We start from the raw sequence: 19,376 nt of genomic DNA on the forward strand, positions 1-19,376 counted from the left end.
TGATAAGTACTTAAATTCAATATATATATTTTTCTTTGTTTCTAAAGGAACTCACAGTGGACATTGTCAGCGTAACCTTAAATCCACCCTGAAGAAGAAGTTCCAGTGTGTGTTTGAGGGCATCGCTAAAGCAGGAAACCCAACCCTCCTGAATCAGATCTACACAGAGCTCTACATCACAGAGGGAGGGACTGCAGAGGTCAATGATGAACATGAGGTCAGACAGATTGAAACAGCATCCAGGAAACCAGACAGACCAGAAACAACAATCAAACAAGAAGACATCTTTAAAGCCTCACCTGGAAGAGACGAACCAATCAGAACAGTGCTGACAAAAGGAGTGGCTGGCATTGGGAAAACAGTCTTAACACAGAAATACAGCCTGGACTGGGCTGAAGGCAAAGCCAACCAGGACATCCAGTTCATATTTCCATTCACTTTCAGAGAGCTGAATGTGCTGAAAGAGGAAAAGTTCAGCTTGGTGGGACTTGTTCATCACTTCTTTACTGAAACCAAAGAAGCAGGAATCTGCAGCTTTGAAGACTTCCAGGTTGTGTTCATCTTTGATGGTCTGGATGAGTGTCGACTTCCTCTGGACTTCCACAAAACTACAATCCTAACTGACCCTAGAAAGTCCACCTCAGTGGATGTGCTGCTGATAAACCTCATCAGGGGGAAACTGCTTCCCTCTGCTCGCCTCTGGATAACCACACGACCTGCAGCAGCCAATCAGATCCCTCCTGACTGTGTTGGCATGGTGACAGAGGTCAGAGGGTTCACTGACCCACAGAAGGAGGAGTACTTCAGGAAGAGATTCAGAGATGAGGAGCAGGCCAGCAGGATCATCTCCCACATCAAGACATCACGAAGCCTCCACATCATGTGCCACATCCCAGTCTTCTGCTGGATCACTGCTACAGTTCTGGAGGATGTGCTGGAAACCAGAGAGGGAGGAGAGCTGCCCAACACCCTGACTGAGATGTACATCCACTTCCTGGTGGTTCAGGCCAAAGTGAAGAAGGTCAAGTATGATGGAGGAGCTGAGACAGATCCACACTGGAGTCCAGAGAGCAGGAAGATGATTGAGTCTCTGGGAAAACTGGCTTTTGATCAGCTGCAGAAAGGAAACCTGATCTTCTATGAATCAGACCTGACAGTGTGGCATCGATATCAAAGCAGCCTCAGTGTACTCAGGAGTGTTCACACAGATCTTTAAAGAGGAGAGAGGACTGTACCAGGACAAGGTGTTCTGCTTCATCCATCTGAGTGTTCAGGAGTTTCTGGCTGCTCTTCATGTCCATCTGACCTTCAGCAACTCTGGACTCAATCTGCTGGAAGAACAGCAAACAACCTCCAAGAAGTCTGAAACAACAGAATATTCAGAGAAACCCTTCTACCAGAGTGCTGTGGATAAGGCCTTACAGAGTCCAAATGGACACCTGGACTTGTTCCTCCGCTTCCTCCTGGGTCTTTCCCTGCAGACCAGTCAGACTCTCTTACGAGCCCTGATGACACAGACAGGAAGTAACTCACAGACCAATCAGAAAACAGTCCACTACATCAAGATGGAGCTCAGTGAGAATCTGTCTGCAGAGAAAAGCATCAATCTGATCCACTGTCTGAATGAACTGAATGATCGTTCTCTAGTGGAGGAGATCCAACAATACAGGACTTCAGGAAGTCTCGCCACAGGTAAACTGTCTCCTGCTCAGTGCTCAGCTCTGACCTTCATCTTACTGTCATCAGAAGAAGATCTGGATGTGTTTGACCTGAAGAAATACTCTGCTTCTGAGGAGGCTCTTCTGAGGCTGCTGCCAGTGGTCAAAGCCTCCAACAAGGCTCTGTGAGTAAATCTGTGATCATGTTTATTTTTAAAATGTTGATTAAAAGTGGTCATAGATTTCTTCCATGACAGATCCGTGTCCTAAAACCATGAGCCAGCATAGTTGTATAGTATAAAAGAAAAAAGGAGAACTTTTGACCACAATATTGTAACTTGAATGAACTTTTGATACAGCCTTTAAACATAAAATTTATGAACAGAATCGGTGACAAAGGGCAGCCCTGGTGGAGCCCATCACCCACCGGACTTATTACTATCCAACTTATTGCCGGCTATGCCAACCAAGCTCTTGCAATGGTTGTAAAAGGATCGAATGGCCTGTAGCAATGGCCATGAAATGTTTCTCAGTTTTATTATTTTCAGTCACATCTGTTTTTGATTATTAACTGAATATTTTAAAATTCAGGCTTTTTATGTTATACAAAACATATTTTCTTATGTCTTGTATTGATTCTGAAGGAATAGTTTTCATCAGTATCGCAGATACCAGCCTGAATTTTACTTTGTATTGGATCAGGAAGGAAATCAGTGGCATCACACATCACTTACAGCAACTTCAGTACCTCTTCATTTTAATAAACTGGGGGAGGTGCACCAAGATTCAGTATGAGATAAAGAATTATTTTTAACTGTAAGGTTGGAGAAATCTGTTGTTGGAAATTGGAAGAACGGGTCATCTTAAAAATCACTGCATTGTAGTTTTATTCAGGCCCCTTCAATCTGTGATCGCTGTTGCTTTGCATTGTAAATGCTACTATTACAAAAGTCACAAATATTAGTGTATGTGTGTGTTATTGGGTAATAAACCAAAAGAACAGAATCTACCAGCACCTCACTGATTTCTGCTTAAAAACAACAAAAAAGCAATAAAGCTCTGATTTGTTTGGTTGATCTTGTCTCCCTTCCCGCTTGATTTCAGACTGAGTGGCTGTAACCTGTCAGACAGAAGCTGTGAAGCTCTGTCCTCAGTCCTGAGCTCCCGGACCTCCCGTCTGACAGAGCTGGACCTGGGTAACAACAACCTGCAGGATTCAGGACTGAAGCTTCTGTCTGCTGGGATAAAGAGTCAATACTGCAAACTGGAAACGCTGAGGTCAGATCAAGCGATATCGATTTTTTTTTTCATCAATTAACATCATTTAATCAATTTAATTTGGAAAAAATTAACATTGTGTGTATGTTTTGTTTTTTTAATGAATCCATGCAAGTCACAGTAAACTGCCACATTTGTCTTTTGTAACATGAGGCAATAAGGATTCCAGCATGTCCTGAAACAGTGTTGAAATATTGTAAATGTAGTAGCTCCTCAAGGCACCATGAATATACTTTAACACAAGTGTTTCATGTCTTCTTGTCATCCTTTCTTCAGACTGAGTGGCTGTAACCTGTCAGACAGAAGCTGTGAAGCTCTGTCCTCAGTCCTGAGCTCCCAGTCCTCCCGTCTGACAGAGCTGGACCTGGGTAACAACAACCTGCAGGATTCAGGACTGAAGCTTCTATTTTCTGCAGTGGAAAGTCCAAAGTGTACACTTGGGATTCTCAGGTCAGGATTCAGTCTTTTCTGATGATGATTTAAAACCTGAGTCAGGTCGATAAATGGCTTACTCATTTACAACAGACATGATTTGTTAAATCACCTTATATATGTGTGCTTAAGTTCTGTGCTGCTCTGATTTATTGCCCGTGCTTGCTGTCTTTCAGTTCAGCTTTGTTGAGCCTCTGGTAGGATTTCTTTTACATGACCTGTGTAAAAACAAAACAGGAAACACACATACGGGCGATCGTGGCTCAAGAGTTGGGAGTTCGCCTTGTAATCGGAAGGTTGCCGGTTCGACCCCCGGCTTGGACAGTCTCGGTCGTTGTGTCCTTGGGCAAGACACTTCACCCGTTGCCTACTGGTGGTGGTCAGAGGGCCCGGTGGCGCCAGTGTCCGGCAGCCTCGCCTCTGTCAGTGCGCCCCAGGGTGGCTGTGGCTACAATGTAGCTTGCCATCACCAGTGTGTGAATGTGTGTATGAATGGGTGGATGACTGGATATGTAAAGCGCTTTGGGGTCCTTAGGGACTAGTAAAGCGCTATATAAATACAGGCCATTTACCATTTACATTAAGCTGAAGTAAGATGCACAATTTGAAAAATGGGGCACAAAAAATGTTGCTGCTTTCTGGAAAGTGTGTCTAAGAAGACCCAATGGAGAAAGTGAAGAGAAAAATCAAAGATTAAGAAGAAGAAAATGGCAGAGGCAGTTTCTTTTAGACTGCCTGCAGATGGGGCGAGACTCTAGAAACAGGGATGATTGGAGAAAATGTAAAGAGGCCAGGAGATGAATACTCTGGTGTTCTGGGGATAGTGGGAGTGAGAGGGAGAGATGCCAGTAAGTGATTTCAAGGATACATTTCAGAGAATCAGAGCTAAGAAACCAAAGCAAGTGGGGAACTACAAACATGTGGACAGACTCATAATTAGGCCAAAGACACATTAAAGCAATTATTACAGGTTTAGAAACTGGGATGGATACTAAGGAGCTTAGCATGAATTTGCATTGAGGAAAGAATAGCAACGAGCATCAGAGGAAACAGTTAGGAAAACTAAAAGGATGTACTGGCAGGAATACTGCAGTACTTTAGGAAGAACTACACCAGTTCAGAATGTGTGGAGTACAGTTAAGAACATGAATGCAGACAGGAAACAACAGCAGTTGTTGTAAAGTAAATTCAAACTCCTTCATTAAATGCAGCTGGTTGAGTTGAAAACAATGGAGAATGATTGTGTTACGTTGTTTATTCTCTATAGAAATGGAGCAGAAGGAGTGCATGCAGAGCTGGACGTGGGCTGTATATACATGCGTGTATCTGTGTTGTCTGTGAGCAGAGAAAACAAAGCGCTGGAAATGTCCAGTGTATCATAAGCCAGCCAGTCCTGTTACTGCAATTCACTTCTTCACCAGAAAGTGTCACCATCAGGCTTAAACAGCAGTTTCCAGTCTTAATAGTGTTAATGAGCTCCAGGTAGTATGGATGGGAAAATGTAGAGATGCTGGGCAAACAATATGATCAAATCCACAGTGGAAATAATTGAAGTGATGACGGCAGGTGTAGAGAACAAAAATGAATCATATTGAAATGTTAAATCAGGAAAATCCTGGAGAAAAGGATAGTTCTAATGTTCAGTTTGTAATGTTGAATTCAACACAGCTCTTAAATGCATAAAAATGGCTTCACCTGACGTCAGACTGAACAATCGGATTAGCTACTGATATTGATTTAACCCTTTAAGACCTACCATAGAACCAAGTCCGCCAGAGCTTATATTATATTTTTACATGCTGTAGAGCCATTTTTGGGAGCATTTCAAGTTGCTATACATCAATACAACCATTACAGTCTAAATTTTAATAATATGTATGTATTAAGTGCATAGTAATTACATAAATTGCAAAAAAGTGCAATAAACTACAAAAAAATAGAAAATCGTTTTTGTTTTTCTAACATATATTTCTAGTTAGAGAAATTTAAGAGGCTTATCCCTCAAAACTGTAAATACAAAAAAGTTGCACAAAATAGTTTCCCACCACAGGAAATTTATTTTGAGTGCCTTCATAGTTTTATTTTTGAAATACACCAATTTTTATATACTGCAGGAAAAACAACAATGAATATTATACTGCAACTTTGCAAAATAACAGCATATGCATCAAAATAAACTATTTCCAGCAGTGCAATATGAGTCCTAAGCATATGTGGAAGGAAACTGTAACCTAGGACAAGCTGATGGCATAAGATGTAAGTACAACTCCTCAGGTTTCATATGCAAAAAAAATTATTGCGCTAGCTCACGTGGTTACAGTGCTACCGGGATTTAAAAATAGTTGCGCAAAACAGAGTGTGCCCACTCTGAGCAGTTTTAAAGGGTTAAAGCAAGAAAATATAGTATTAGCATTAGCTGCCAACTCCTATTCACCTAAAATTAACATTACCTGCTAATGGCAGTCTAGTTAGCATTAACTCCGCACTAATGTAATGCTAATTCACATCAAATTATCTTTAGCTTTAGCATTAGCTGATAGCTTCAGCCTACCCAGCACTAGCTGCTCACATTGTTAAAAGGGAAGAGAAAACGTTATTAGCATTAGCTTGAAATAATTATTCACCCCTAATTAGAATTAGCCACTAATGCCAGCATACTTAGCATTAACTCCTCACATCGTTATAATGCAAATGATGCTAACTTGCATTAAATTAGACTGCTGTCATTAGCTAATGCTATTTAGCAGTAGCTGCTCACATTGCTATAAAGCAAAGGAAAACGATATGAGCATTAGGTTCTAATGAGATCCATATCCCACCCTGATTGGTGGGTTAATTCAGCTCCGCCCACAACACTGTAAAGTGTCATACATTATCAAACTAACATTACATTTTCATATTAAGGTGGGGCCAAAAACTATCGTCCTGCGGGCCGCAATTGGCCCGCGGGCCACGAGTTTGAGACCCCTGGTGTAGGAGGACACCTACTCTGTGTCTGGTTAAGTATAAGAGCCCTTTGTTAGGGGGACCGCTGGACTCTTAGCACCAGCTTTGGGGTCACAGGGTCACATCTGGAACACACACACACACACACACACACACACACACACACACACACACACACACACACACACACACACACACACTATGCACAGACTGGTACTCTTTGTTCATACCTGTGTAAGACGACATATGTTAATGAACTTGTGCATATTCATGTTGATAGGTTTGTAGCTTGTACCTATCCGCTGGAACGTTGAAGACAATATAATTACACCGCAAAGCAAGACACGAAGTAGGCAAGCTCTTCATGTTACTCGTGCACGGGAGAAAACCGAAGAGGCGCCGTTCCCTCGCCTGACCCGGTTGCTCTCGTCCGTTCTCCCGTACCACTGTTCTTTTATTGAGGTTACATGAATATGCATAAGTTCATTAACATATGACGTCTACATACACACAAAGAGTACCTTGCCTGTGAGAATGTGTGTGTGTGTGTGTGTGTGTGTGTGTGTGTGTGTGTGTGTGTGTGTGTGTGTGTGTGTGTGTGTGATCTGTGTGAGGTCAAGATGTGACCCCGTGAAAACTCCCCAAGGCTGGCGCCTAGAAGTCCAGCAGATTTATCTAAACAAAAGGCTCTTATACTTAAACAGATATACGTGTGTTTGCTATACCATAAATCAAAGATAAACTCTCCTAGGGAGTATGTGATTTATACCAAGGATACTCTTCTAGAGGAATGAATGCACTTCCTTCTACACAGAGTTAATACAGACCTCCTATGCCCTCCTGGGTTTTAATTGCACCTTAGAACACACATGCATCAACACTACAATGAGCGGGTGGAGGGAGGTTTGGAGTCTTCTCTCACCCCCATTCTCTGCGGCCTACTGGAGCGGGGGGGCTAGGAGGAGTGGGCCGTCCGACTGCGGTCTGGGGCCTCCCTGCTGCTGCGGAGTCGGGGCGGTCTGCCTCTCCCCACCGCAGGGAAAAGGGTAACACCACCTGGGTCTGGGTGCAGTTCCCCCCTCCAGGGGCAAGGGTACCTAGACCCGGTTAGTAGAGTACGCTTGGGGAGTGTGATCGTGTATACAGCGTCCCTTTATGTCTGTCTCCACGTCGGTTGAGTGTGAAGTACATATGAGAGCATGAGGGTGGGAATGGATGTTTGTGTCTGTGTGTGCCTGTATGTCTGTGTCTATATGTCAGGTTGGGTATCAGACGCCACCTCTCTGGGGACATCTCGGGCCCTCCAAGGTTTGGAGGCCTATCTCCACCCACCACCACTTCCCCTCCCGGTGGCGGACTCCCTCAGGTATCGGTGCGTTGGTGGTTCTTTGTATCTGGGGGTGGGCGTCCGGGTACACACCGGCTCACTCCTTGGCGGCCGCTTATTGGGGCTCGCTCGGGCCACTTCGGAGGTGGGGTGCCCCCGGCCTCTCGGCCTGGGGCTCGGTCACTCAGGCACAGCTGGCTGCCGGCGGAGCTCACGGGCGCGTCACTGCAACTCCCCCTGGCTTCTGCTCCGCGGCTGCTGAATGAGCCCTCATCTGGGACTCTCCTTAGCTCTTACTGGGACAGTGGCGCGGCTGCCCCTCTGTGGGTCTTCCTTGGTCTCTTGTGTTCTGGGGGCCTCTGGATGTCTGGAGTTTTGATCTCCTCCATACCTGCTTGATACCATAAAGGACAGGACTGTGGCTCCCCACACTCTCTAGCAGATCATTACATGAAGGAACCTTTGGAATGCAAGCATGCTGATCCACACAGGTATGCACACAGGTGTACACATGGGTATTCACAGACGCGGACTACAGCTATCTTGGCTGCTGCCTCAAAGCACACTGTGCGCTGTCTATCTTGCGTGCTGCACAATATCGTTTATTATTTAGTAACTATTGATATCTATGACTAGCTAGTTTATTGTGATGGTGCTTTTTTTTTTTCTATTATTATGTTGCTCTTTGTTGTTTGCTGTCTCCCCTGTTTTTTTTGTTTTTCTTTCTCTCCATACAGGTGACCCAGGAGTTTTTTTTTTTGTTTTTTTTTTTTGTTTGTTTGTTTTTCTCTCTTCCCCCCCTTCTCACCGTCTCTTCTCCCCTTTGGTTTTCTTTCTTTCTCTCCCCCTCTTTCTTTCATTCTTTCCCCCTGTCCTAAAAAAAAAAAAAAAAAAAAAAAAAGGATGACAAAGGATTAACTGAAGCTCCGCCATCACGTGATGTCACATGCTGCTGTTTCTGATGTCACTTCCAAGAAAAAAAATAAAAATAAAATACAGACCTCCTTTAAGATGAAACATTCTTTCAATCTACAAATGATTATACACTTCTAAGCATATATGAGTAAATGTTTCTAAGCATAAATGACAATCAACAATACAAAACCTATCATTCCCCCCTTTTGACCTTTATGCTAGAAAAGTTCCCAGTTATGAATACCTCATGTCTGACAGTTTCAATGCAAACATTGTTATATTCAGCATATGTCAAATCACCCTAAATTACTGTAAAGATACACAGTTTAACAAATGTATTAGCAGTTATCCCATTCATTGAGCTCATCTCATGGCAAACTGCATCTTACGAGCAACCAAAGAAATTGTTAATTTAATAGTGAAAATAAGAAGGTAACATTTTCAAAAACATCTCAGCTTGGTAATGCTTCCTCCGGGTGTGCACATCACATGTCTCTCTGCAGAGTGGTTTGAGTTCTGCAGGGCGTCATGAATGTCTCTTCCAGTTGTTTCATTGTCCATAGGACCAGAGTCCAAATGTATGTAGAATAAACATTCAAACATACCAGTTGGTTTTGTTGTTTGTCAACATGGGTCTCAGCTATTTACAAAGCTGCAGACCTCTCAGCACTCTAGTTTTATGGCCTCCCATTACCTCACTTCAGGCCTTCATCCTGCGAGGGGGATATTTATGACTCCTTCATTGTCCACGCTCTGCAGAAAAACACTTCTGTGGAAAGGGTGCAGGGTTCCGTTGTCTTACTGCTGTTATGATCCCAGCAGCCTTCAGAGTGTCATCGTATGCACATAGGAAACTGCTGTCATCTCCACCATAGCTTCTGGTTCCTGTGCTTTCACAGAATCATGATGTCATCCTCGAACTCCTTCTGCGCTGTCGATGGAGCTTGGCACGCTCCCCTCATCCCTCGAGTGTTCATGTTCCAACGCTGCTGAAGGTTTAAGGCAGAGCACGTCGTACACCTTAGTTGTCTTCCTCAGCGTCAATATTGAATCTTTCATTTTATTTAAAATCTCCTGGAAGCTCAGTAGCACAGCTCTCTGTGTCATGTCTGCTGTGCTGAAGATGATCTCTGATCCTCCTGAAGTCTCTCCTGGCCTCAGCTCCCATCCTGTGGACGATCCTCTCAGGCACTCCTTCTCGTCATGGATAGTCCTGATTTTGGGCCTGCTGGATCTGTCTCAAAACACTCAGCTTCTCTGCCTTCCTCCTGGTTCAGCTGATTTCATGATGGGCCCCAACCAGCTTGACCTTTGACCTCAACCACTGCCTGGGCTATGCCTGGAATGTTTCTCGCTTCTCACTGCTGCACCTGTATTTCAGAAAAACTTCTATTTGGAGAGCATGTCAACAATCATCAAACCACATTCTTTAGTTCAGTGAACTTCACTTATAGGCCATCAAGCCTCATCTAAACATGGATGCACCACTTGCATAGATTTAATACTTGTAAATAAACAGCTAATCACACAAATCACTGCAACAATAATAGTAAACATTGTTTAATGTTAATTCTGGACCCCACCTCTTGACGCATGGACAACCATGCGTCAACTCACCAAACCTGGATCCCTGTCTTAAAAACTGGCTCCACCAGGAGCCTGCATACACAAGATCTGGAAATAAAATCAAACTTCACACGTATAAACAATTATTTCAAAAGAGTAATAAGCATTCAGCACGGGCAAGACAAGTGTCATGTGCAGGTTTTCTCAAATCATTAAATCACTATTGTTACCATAATTTGCCCCAGACATGGATCATCCCATGTACTCAGTTAACATTAATGTAATCAGTGACTGCCCTTAAGCAAAGTCACTCCACTTATATATTACTATGGGTTCAAAGTGGCCAGCTAAGAGCCCATATTCAACTTTTCCATAAACACCGTAATCTCTTATTTGTTTTACTCATGCCACTTGTCCGTTTCAGCTGAATCCTCCACAGTATTCTCAAAGAAACAAACATTAGCAATACACACTGACTGTGGTCAGACGGAGGTCAGACACAGGTCAACAGGTTCCAGAGGTGCCATAAAAACACCATAAAATCAACCATCCATTGTTGTGGAAAATATGTTATTCATATCATCAAAGTAACCGTCACATTTTCCCAAAAACACAATGTAACAGCATCACCACTCATAGCCTGTAAACACAGTTTTCCTCACACATAAACCCAAAAATCCTGTAGTAGGAAAAACATCAACCAGTTGTCCTGGTATAAATCATGTGATCAAACCACATGAAGAACTGTAATGCTGTAGAAAAGAAAATGCAAATGTTAGCGCTGCGCAGATGTATACAATTTCTCACAGTTTCTTTTACCAGTCAGTCAGCTTTCTTTCCTTTCACTCACGCATTCATACATTCATTCTTTCTTTCTTTGCTGATAGTGGAATCGATTGTCGCATTTAGTTTCCACTCTCAGCAAAATGACGTCATTTCAAAAAAGAAAAAGAAGAACTTTAGTTTGGATTACATCGCTGGATCCTTTTTAGGCCGGGACTTTCATTTAATATTGTCCCAATAAGTGGCTTTCTCCAGAACCCATTTTAATGTGGAGAAAATGCACTTGTAACGGCGTTCTCGACAGGTCGTATAGCACTTTTAATTTCTGACGTGCAGATCTGCTTAAAGAAAAGAAATAGACAAACAAAATCAGTGCCTGTTCAAAAGATAAAAATGAAAAATAACAGAGATTATCAAACCAAACTCTCAGTGCTCTGTAAAAGTATCAAAATAAAAAGGCCTTGTTGAGTCATGACACAAACTCCTCATCTCAGGAGGGTAAATCATACCATTAGCATGGTTTATTATACCATCATACTAATCGGCAGGCTCGACTTCACAACAGAAGAAAAATCATCAGCTAGATTAACTCCAAATCAACCATCAGCTGCACAAAACACAACATAACCCTAATGTCATATTAGCTATGAGTTTAATCACCAGGTCTGTGCTCTTCACTCATTTAGGCCACAGATCTATTTTATTCAACTTTCCTTTTTCCTTCATCATAAAACATGTGACATGCTGTCATGCACTTCACAAAAAAAGTTTGTTCTGACGTATTCAGAGTTGTGTATCTAAATACAAGATTCACTCGCACATCAAAACAGGAAACTCAGTGTTTTAGAGTCTCTACTCAACACACAACAAGCTCCAACACATCTCATTCACTCGTGCTAGAATTCAGTCACCTTTCATTAATCTAAAACCGATCAACTAATTTGTATATCAGCTATTAACCCACTAAGTTGACAGGACAACAGAAATGCATGTTCAAAATATTATCACAAAAGACAATTTCCCTCATACAGTAAATCACTTGCTGCATCAATCAAGCAGGAAGCTTCTCCCAATTTACCATTTTAACATTAAATTTATTGTCTGATCACTGATTGGTCAAACCAGGATCTTTTTTCCCACAAAAGTTAAATTGTTGTCCTGCAACCTAGAGAGTCAATTTTTTTTTCTTTAGGATAAATTCAGTATTTGATAACAAGTGTCTGCTAAATTGACACTATTTTACACTGATGAAAGATAACAAGCTAATTTTCATTGCATGGGTGTTTGTGTTATTAGGCAGGTCTAATGCATGTCTGTGGAGCTGTATATCCAGCAGAGCATGTAATGTGCTATGAGTTTCACTGGTCTTTACATCACACGAGGTGACTTGGACAAGATGATAAACAGACTCACACACTTAAAATGTTGTCTAATCTTCATGAGTTATTTTGTGTTTGTATTAGTAGGGTTAATGCATGTTCTGTTTTTATGTATCCTTTCATGTACCTTCCCCCCTTTTTTCTGAAACAAAACTCCGTTCACTCCAAATTTTGTTTCAGAAACATCTAAATGAAAAACTCTGTCATAGTCAGGCACAGCTAAACCCCAAATGCTTGCAGGCTACCATCGGCAACCACACTGTGTGTTGTTAACCCCTTCTACAAATGCCCTCTCTTAAAGTGTAACACTTTGTGTATGATTTTTTTTTATCTCTGGTGCATATTATCTGTATGTGTCGTGTCACTTTCCATTTTTTCTAACAGTACACTTGCATACCTCAGTGCTTGTCTTCCTCCCCCTTTTGTGGTGGTCTGGACACTGTGTCAATCCTCCACTTCCAGGCAGTCGCTTGTCTCCCCGAATTCCTTAACCTAATTTGATTGCCCACACTAAAACAGCAGCCTCAGTCCTCCTCTGCTCCTTTCCTTCTCTCCCACTTTTCAGTCCAATGGCAGTCAGCTTTTTCAGCTTTGTCCCGTGTCTCTCTTTGTCCCACTGTCTATTTTATTGCCATCTCACTCCAAACATGGCAAATGTCAAACTCAGACAGTCTTCTCAAACGTCCTTCACACACAGTGAGGTTGCAGCTGGCTGGAAACGCATCTCCATCCATCCAATCTAGATGGTGGTTCTTCTCTTTCTGATGCCGTTTGCCCACAGTGCTGCTGGACCTCTCTGCTCAGGACTCTGGTATTGTCTCTTGGACTCCTGTCCACTGTTGATGTTCATGCTCGTGCTTCTGAAACTGCACTCGGTGTCTTCAGGGAGAGATTAGTTTCCTTGGAGCTTGCTTGTTCGGGATGAGGACGGGAAGCTGCAAAACAATTCAGCCAAAAAATTCTGGCTGGGTGTTTTCTATTTTTTCTAATGATTTCAACCTATAATTTTCTTCCGACTGCTGCCCGTGGAGAATTGATCCAGGTCCGTTCCCCACCTGTAAACGACAGACTGAGAGACTTTCATTATTATCCTCACTGCTTAATCAACACACATCTCTCTCTCTCTCTCTCTCTCTGTTTTTGTGAACCGTCCTTTCTTAAAAGCAGAAAATAAGATTGTAGTTGTTCTTGGTTGATCAACACAAAACCTTTTTCCTATGATTATTTTTCATCTACAATGTAAATTTTGTCTCTTTTTCACTCTTTTTTGTTTGTATTATTATTATTTTATTTTTTTAAATAGCTGGTGATCTGCAGTATCACCGCTCTCACAATCAAAAATAATTATTTTTACAAAGCGCACAGAAACACTTTGATGTCAAACACATTCACACTCACTTTGTCATCTGCATAAATAAATCATATGGCTGGAGATATGTGCCATGGTGATCCATAGGCATGATCACACGTTTATTTAATTATTTTCAACCCAACAAAACAAATAAACAAAAACATGATGCTGATGCTACACACACACGAGTCAAGGTGCAGAAAAACTGCTCATGGAAACGCTGCACACTCATAGCTCTGTTTCCCTCTCTCTGAGTAGTTCTCAGACAGCTCTTGATCTAATAATGTGTAGCTTGCTCATCAGCTCGGAAAAAAACTGCAACGCAACATCACACAGTAGTTGCGTGCTCTGCCCACAGCGGCAAAGTCTTACACTTTCACATTCAATTCAGCTTCTCCATCATGTACTTCTAGATGTTTCATACAGGGTTCAGCATATTAGTTGTTTTCACAGGCGTGCTGTATATCTCATCAATGGCTCATAATAAGACGACAGTCTTTCACACAGGTCAAGTGCCTCTATGCACTTCATTAGTTTAAATATTTGCCTATATCACTTCACCTCACATGTCATTGTACTGAATTTGAGCAACCACAAGCTTAATGTAGGTTACTTTTAACAACTATCCACCTCAATTACGTCTATGGTTTGACACACAGGCTGTTGTTGATCAGGGCAAGCTAAAGAGTTAACATTTTGTGTCAGCAAGGGGTGGAGGGAAAGCCACCCACCAGAGCATAGCTGCTGATGCGGGATGGCCTTTTCCACACACTCCTGGCTGCTTAGGAAACCATGATAACAACAACAGCTGCTGACGTCACACACCACGCGTTCTGCTCCGCACACACTCACACATAACAACAACAACGAAACGACGACGAAAATGACAATAACACAAAATAGGCCTACTGTCCAGCACAATCTGGACCCCGCGGAACCTCTCAACACCCCACAAAGCAGCGGAGAACCAAAAAAGTTCGAACTGCGCAACTCTGCGACTTAATGCTTCTGTACAAAAAAACCCCACTAAGCGGCTTTGTACATCGTACCACTTAGACGGCGAATTTTAGCCCCACTGAGCGGCCACGGACAACACCCCACTGAGCGGCGAAGACGTAATTTTAGCCCCACTGAGCGGCCACGGACAACACCCCACTGAGCGGCGAAGACGTACAGTTATAGAGTTGGACTCTAAACTTACTCGGTGTTGCTTAGCGTGTAATATCCGCCTCGAATCCCGCCGATCGCCATTCATCGAGGAGAAAAGACAGACAGCGAATCCACAGGAACTTCCTGGCTGACGTCAGTCTTTCAGCGTGTCCCTTCTCCCCTCGGTGAATGCGATTCCAGGGATCCGGCATCGAAGGACCAATTAATGATAGGTTTGTAGCTTGTACCTATCCGCTGGAACGTTGAAGACAATATAATTACACCGCAAAGCAAGACACGAAGTAGGCAAGCTCTTCATGTTACTCGTGCACGAGAGAAAACCGAAGAGGCGCTGTTCCCTCGCCTGACCCGGTTGCTCTCGTCCGTTCTCCCGTACCACTGTTCTTTTATTGAGGTTACATGAATATGCATAAGTTCATTAACATATGACGTCTACATTCACACAAAGAGTACCTTGCCTGTGAATGTGTGTGTGTGTGTGTGTGTGTGTGTGTGTGTGTGTGTGTGTGTGGGTGTGTGTGTGTGTGTGTGTGTGTGTGTGTGTGTGTGTATGTGGGTGTGTGTGTGTGTGTGTGTGTGTGTGTGTGTGTGTGTGTGTGTGTGTGTGTGTGTGTGTGGGATCTGTGTGAGGTCAAGATGTGACCCTGTGAAAACTCCCCAAGGCTGGCGCCTAGAAGTCTAGCAGATTTATCTAAACAAAAGGCTCTTATACTTAAACAGATATACGTGTGTTTGCTATACCATAAATCAAAGATAAACTCTCCTAGGGAGTATGTGATTTATACCAAGGATACTCTAGAGGAATGAATGCACTTCCTTCTACACAGAGTTAATACAGACCTCCTTTAAGATGAAACATTCTTTCAATCTACAAATGATTATACACTTCTAAGCATATATGAGTAAATGTTTCTAAGCATAAATGACAATCAACAATACAAAACCTATCACATTTAAGCTCAATAAAAAGCAGTGTTACGAGGGAGCAGACGAGAGCGACTGAGGTCAAGTGAAGGAACGGCGCTGTCACAGTTCTCTCCCTCATCAATTGTCTGGTTCCAGCGGTGGGTCTGTGCTAGACAACCCATCACCAGCTTCTTCCACTGGTCACCAGTACGTGGTAGAATCCACTTCCAGATCTGGTTGTCTTTAAATCTGTGAATGGATTGGCTCCATCTTATCTCTCTTTAACAAAAGAATCCAAGTGGAGCCCTCAGGTCTGCAGATAAGCAGCTTCTGACCAGAACTAGACGTAAAAACAGAGGTGAGCTTTATTGATGGCTGCAGCCAAACTCTGGAACAGTCGCCCTTCACATCAGGTCGTCACCAACACTGGACATTTTTAAAAGCCGGTTGGAAACACATTTGTACTCTGTAGCTTTCAATCCTGACCAGTCTTTATAGTCATTACTGTGTATGTTTCCTATTTTCTCTCTACTCTGTGCAGCACTTTGGCTCAAGCTGTTTTTAAATGTGCTGATAAATAAATGTAGATTTCTTTGAATAAAACAGTGGAGCCGAGCTTTGAGCTCAGTGTGTAACAGTGTGTGTGTGAGAGCCATGTAATGTCCATGTGTGCATGCTGACTGTGCTGCTCTGACCCCCCTCCTCCTTTCAGGGTGGAGCCTGCTGGAGTCCGATGGTTGAGACCAGGTCTGAGGAAGTGTAAGTGTGTTTTTAATGGGATTCATGAAAACAAAGCAGCACACATTCAACCATCTTCATCATGTCAGGAGTCATCATCAAAGTGTCAATCAATGAACAGATGATGGATCAATAACTGCAGCTGGATTGTGTTTGTTCTCTCCATCAGATTCCTGTCAACTCACAATCGACACAAACACAGTGAACACAAAGCTCCAACTGTCTGACAACAACAGGAAGGTGACATGTGTGAAGGAGGTTCAGTCATATCCTGATCATCCAGACAGATTTGATGTTCATCAGCTGCTGTGTAGAAATGGTGTGACTGGTCGCTGTTACTGGGAGGTGGAGTGGAGAGGAGGGGTTAATATATCAGTGAGTTACAGAAGCATCAGAAGGAAAGGAGGCAGTGATGACTGTTGGTTTGGAAACAATGATCAGTCCTGGAGTCTGATCTGCTCTGATCGTGGTCCTCATTCTGTCAGGCACAATAACAGACTAACATCCATCTCCTCCTCCTCCTCGTCCTCTGTCTCTAACAGAGCAGCAGTGTATGTGGACTGTCCTGCTGGCACTCTGTCCTTCTACAGAGTCTCCTCTGACACTCTGATCCACCTCCACACCTTCAACACCACATTCACTCAAACTCTTTATCCTGGGTTTAGAGTCTGGTCTCGTGGTGGCTCAGTGTCCCTGTGCTGAGTGGAGTGTAAAGAGTGTCTCCTGTTACAGAAACACTCTGACTGTTGAACAGATAGTTCAGTCTGTACATGTCTGTCTCTTTCACTCACAAACATGTTTTCAGATTCATGGATTCAATCAGTTGATGTTTGAAACTCTTCTAAATGATTCCTTGTAAACTTCTTCCTCTTCAGTCACAAACAAACAGGAAGTGATGTCACATGTGTTCCTGTCCACACAGCAGAATGAGTCTATTGCTGACAGTGATGTACAAACAGAGTGAGCATTTCTGAGGCCCAAAATAAACTGAGTAGTTCACTGAATGAACAATGGACTGTGAGCTCAGTTCCTTCATCATTAGTATGGATTATATATGTATATGTATTATATTAGTATCATATATATCAGGTGCTGCTGCTTTCAGTCATTGTGCAAATGTGCTGTTTGTAAGCTTGTAAAGCTGCAGTCAGCTGAGACTGAAGAAGTCACCTGATCAGTGAGCAAACGTTTCTGAAAACGTCCAGATGAACAGAATCAACCTTTTGGGATCAGCCAGCAATGCAGCATCATTGTTGTTCAGCTTCAGAGGTTTGCAGGAATGAACTGATGACCAGAAACAGCTGCAAAGTCCAAGAAAATACCAGCTGGAGTTCAGCTGCATTTGAAGAAGTCAAAGAAAAGTAAGGATGGCAAAGGGCGACGTTTTCTTCCAAAGAGCTGCAAACATGGTCGACGCCTCATTAGAAGAATCATCTGGACATTTGTGAGGAACTCTAACCAAGAAAGCAACGTCACACAGATCCAACAGACAGTTTCCATGACTGCAAGTGTTGAGTGGAAAAATGCTACATTGCATTATTGCATCCTCTCACCACAGGAGGCGCTGTTGGCACCACTGATTGCTGATCAGCTGTTCTCTGATGATCTGATTGATACTGTGAATAACGGGACTCACTGAACTCTGTGACACAGTGAAGATTACAGAGTTTAACTTCAACATCTGACTGACGTCACACAGACAGAAGGATGAACCAGTGAGGCACAGAACACAGTTACTGGAGATACTGGATCAGCTCCATGTGAACCTCTGATGGAGAAGCTGCTGAGCCAGAGAAACATCAGGACATGACAGCAGCTGCACTTATCTAACAACATGTAGCAGAGCTGATCTATGTTAGAGGATCTATCACAGCAGCTGAAGCCAAAGTCCAACACTGGATACCAGCTGAGCCTGTGCTGAGTGTAGTGTTACAGGAAAAGGGCAGAAACACTGGTAGCTCCCAGTGATGCTGACTGGGGCACAGAGCTGAATGATGCAGCATCAGGACACTGTTTCAGTCTGACTGACAGAGAAACCTGTAGCTGTATCTACATGTGAGGCAGAGGCCACACAAGCAGCTTTCTATGTTTCACAGTGACTGAGATCTTCAGTGGGGGTGGACATGCTCCTGTACAGACCTCTGAGGAGAACCAAGGTGCAGTCAAAGAGTCCAGTCTGTCCTCACAGATGTGAACATGTGCTTTCATCAGGTCTGCTATCAGCTAGCAGGCTCACATCAGAATCACTGTTCCTGAAAAACACAGTCTGTGTGACATCATCAGTCAGCTGATGGTCCCAGATCTGAATGGTTTCTGTCTCTACTGAGGAAGTCAGAGAATATCACTGAGGTGTGGATCAGGTCTGAGTGAGCTGTGGAGGGACAGCTTTAAACAGTCCACAGGTCTCACGTCCTGCTCAGTCTGGTAGCAGATACCTCGTATTGTTCCAGATGTGCTGACATCAGCAGCAGCACAGCTGTGTGATACCATGAATCTCAGTTATTGATCCAACACATAGTAAATACAAAGATCAGGATTTCTGAGAGTAATCATTATGAGTCTGAACACATGATCACTGAATGTTAGTCTCCACAATAATAAGCTAACACAAGCAAACACAGCTTTCAGCTCTTATTTTGAAACTGGCTTATTTAGAGAGCTGTGATGTGAGCGTGCCTGGCTCTGAGGCACTTGGGTCAGCCTCTGTTGTTTAGAAGTGTTACAGACTGTGAATGACACAGACCTGTCAGTTTCCATGTTTGTCTGTAACACAGCTCAGGGCTCCATGCTGAACGCATCCATCCAGTGTTATTGATCCAGGACTGATACCAGCATTGGGATCAATACTACAACACACAATCACATGTGTCCACGTGTCCATTATTCATTAATGATCAATCAGCTTATTTACTGCATCTGAATCCAGC

General features: G+C 43.1%; 3 protein-coding genes across 3 annotated transcripts in view; 2 read left to right on the forward strand and 1 right to left on the reverse strand.

Annotated features, from left to right (window-relative positions):
* Positions 1-19,376, reverse strand: part of LOC146634350 (protein NLRC3-like) — a 229,003-nt gene that overhangs the window by 193,653 nt on the left and 15,974 nt on the right. The window lies entirely within an intron of this gene.
* Positions 1-19,376, forward strand: part of LOC146634353 (uncharacterized) — a 453,764-nt gene that overhangs the window by 4,527 nt on the left and 429,861 nt on the right. Inside the window, exon 4 of the mRNA XM_085376958.1 lies at positions 48-766. Coding sequence (XP_085233084.1) covers positions 48-766 — 719 coding nt within the window. The remainder of the gene's footprint in view (positions 1-47; positions 767-19,376) is intronic.
* Positions 1,509-17,151, forward strand: LOC146634354 (stonustoxin subunit alpha-like). The gene is made up of 6 exons (XM_085349381.1): positions 1,509-1,575; positions 1,648-1,738; positions 2,763-2,854; positions 3,236-3,386; positions 16,397-16,470; positions 16,619-17,151. Exons 1-6 carry the CDS (start codon positions 1,509-1,511, stop codon positions 17,149-17,151), a joined length of 1,008 nt encoding a protein of 335 aa, XP_085205507.1.

The sequence above is a fragment of the Diplotaxodon limnothrissa genome, linkage group LG3 (genome assembly GCF_057381915.1).
Source record: "Diplotaxodon limnothrissa isolate DT_005_m linkage group LG3, D_limnothrissa_male_GT1.1, whole genome shotgun sequence".
Classification (NCBI taxonomy): Eukaryota; Metazoa; Chordata; class Actinopteri; order Cichliformes; family Cichlidae; genus Diplotaxodon; species Diplotaxodon limnothrissa.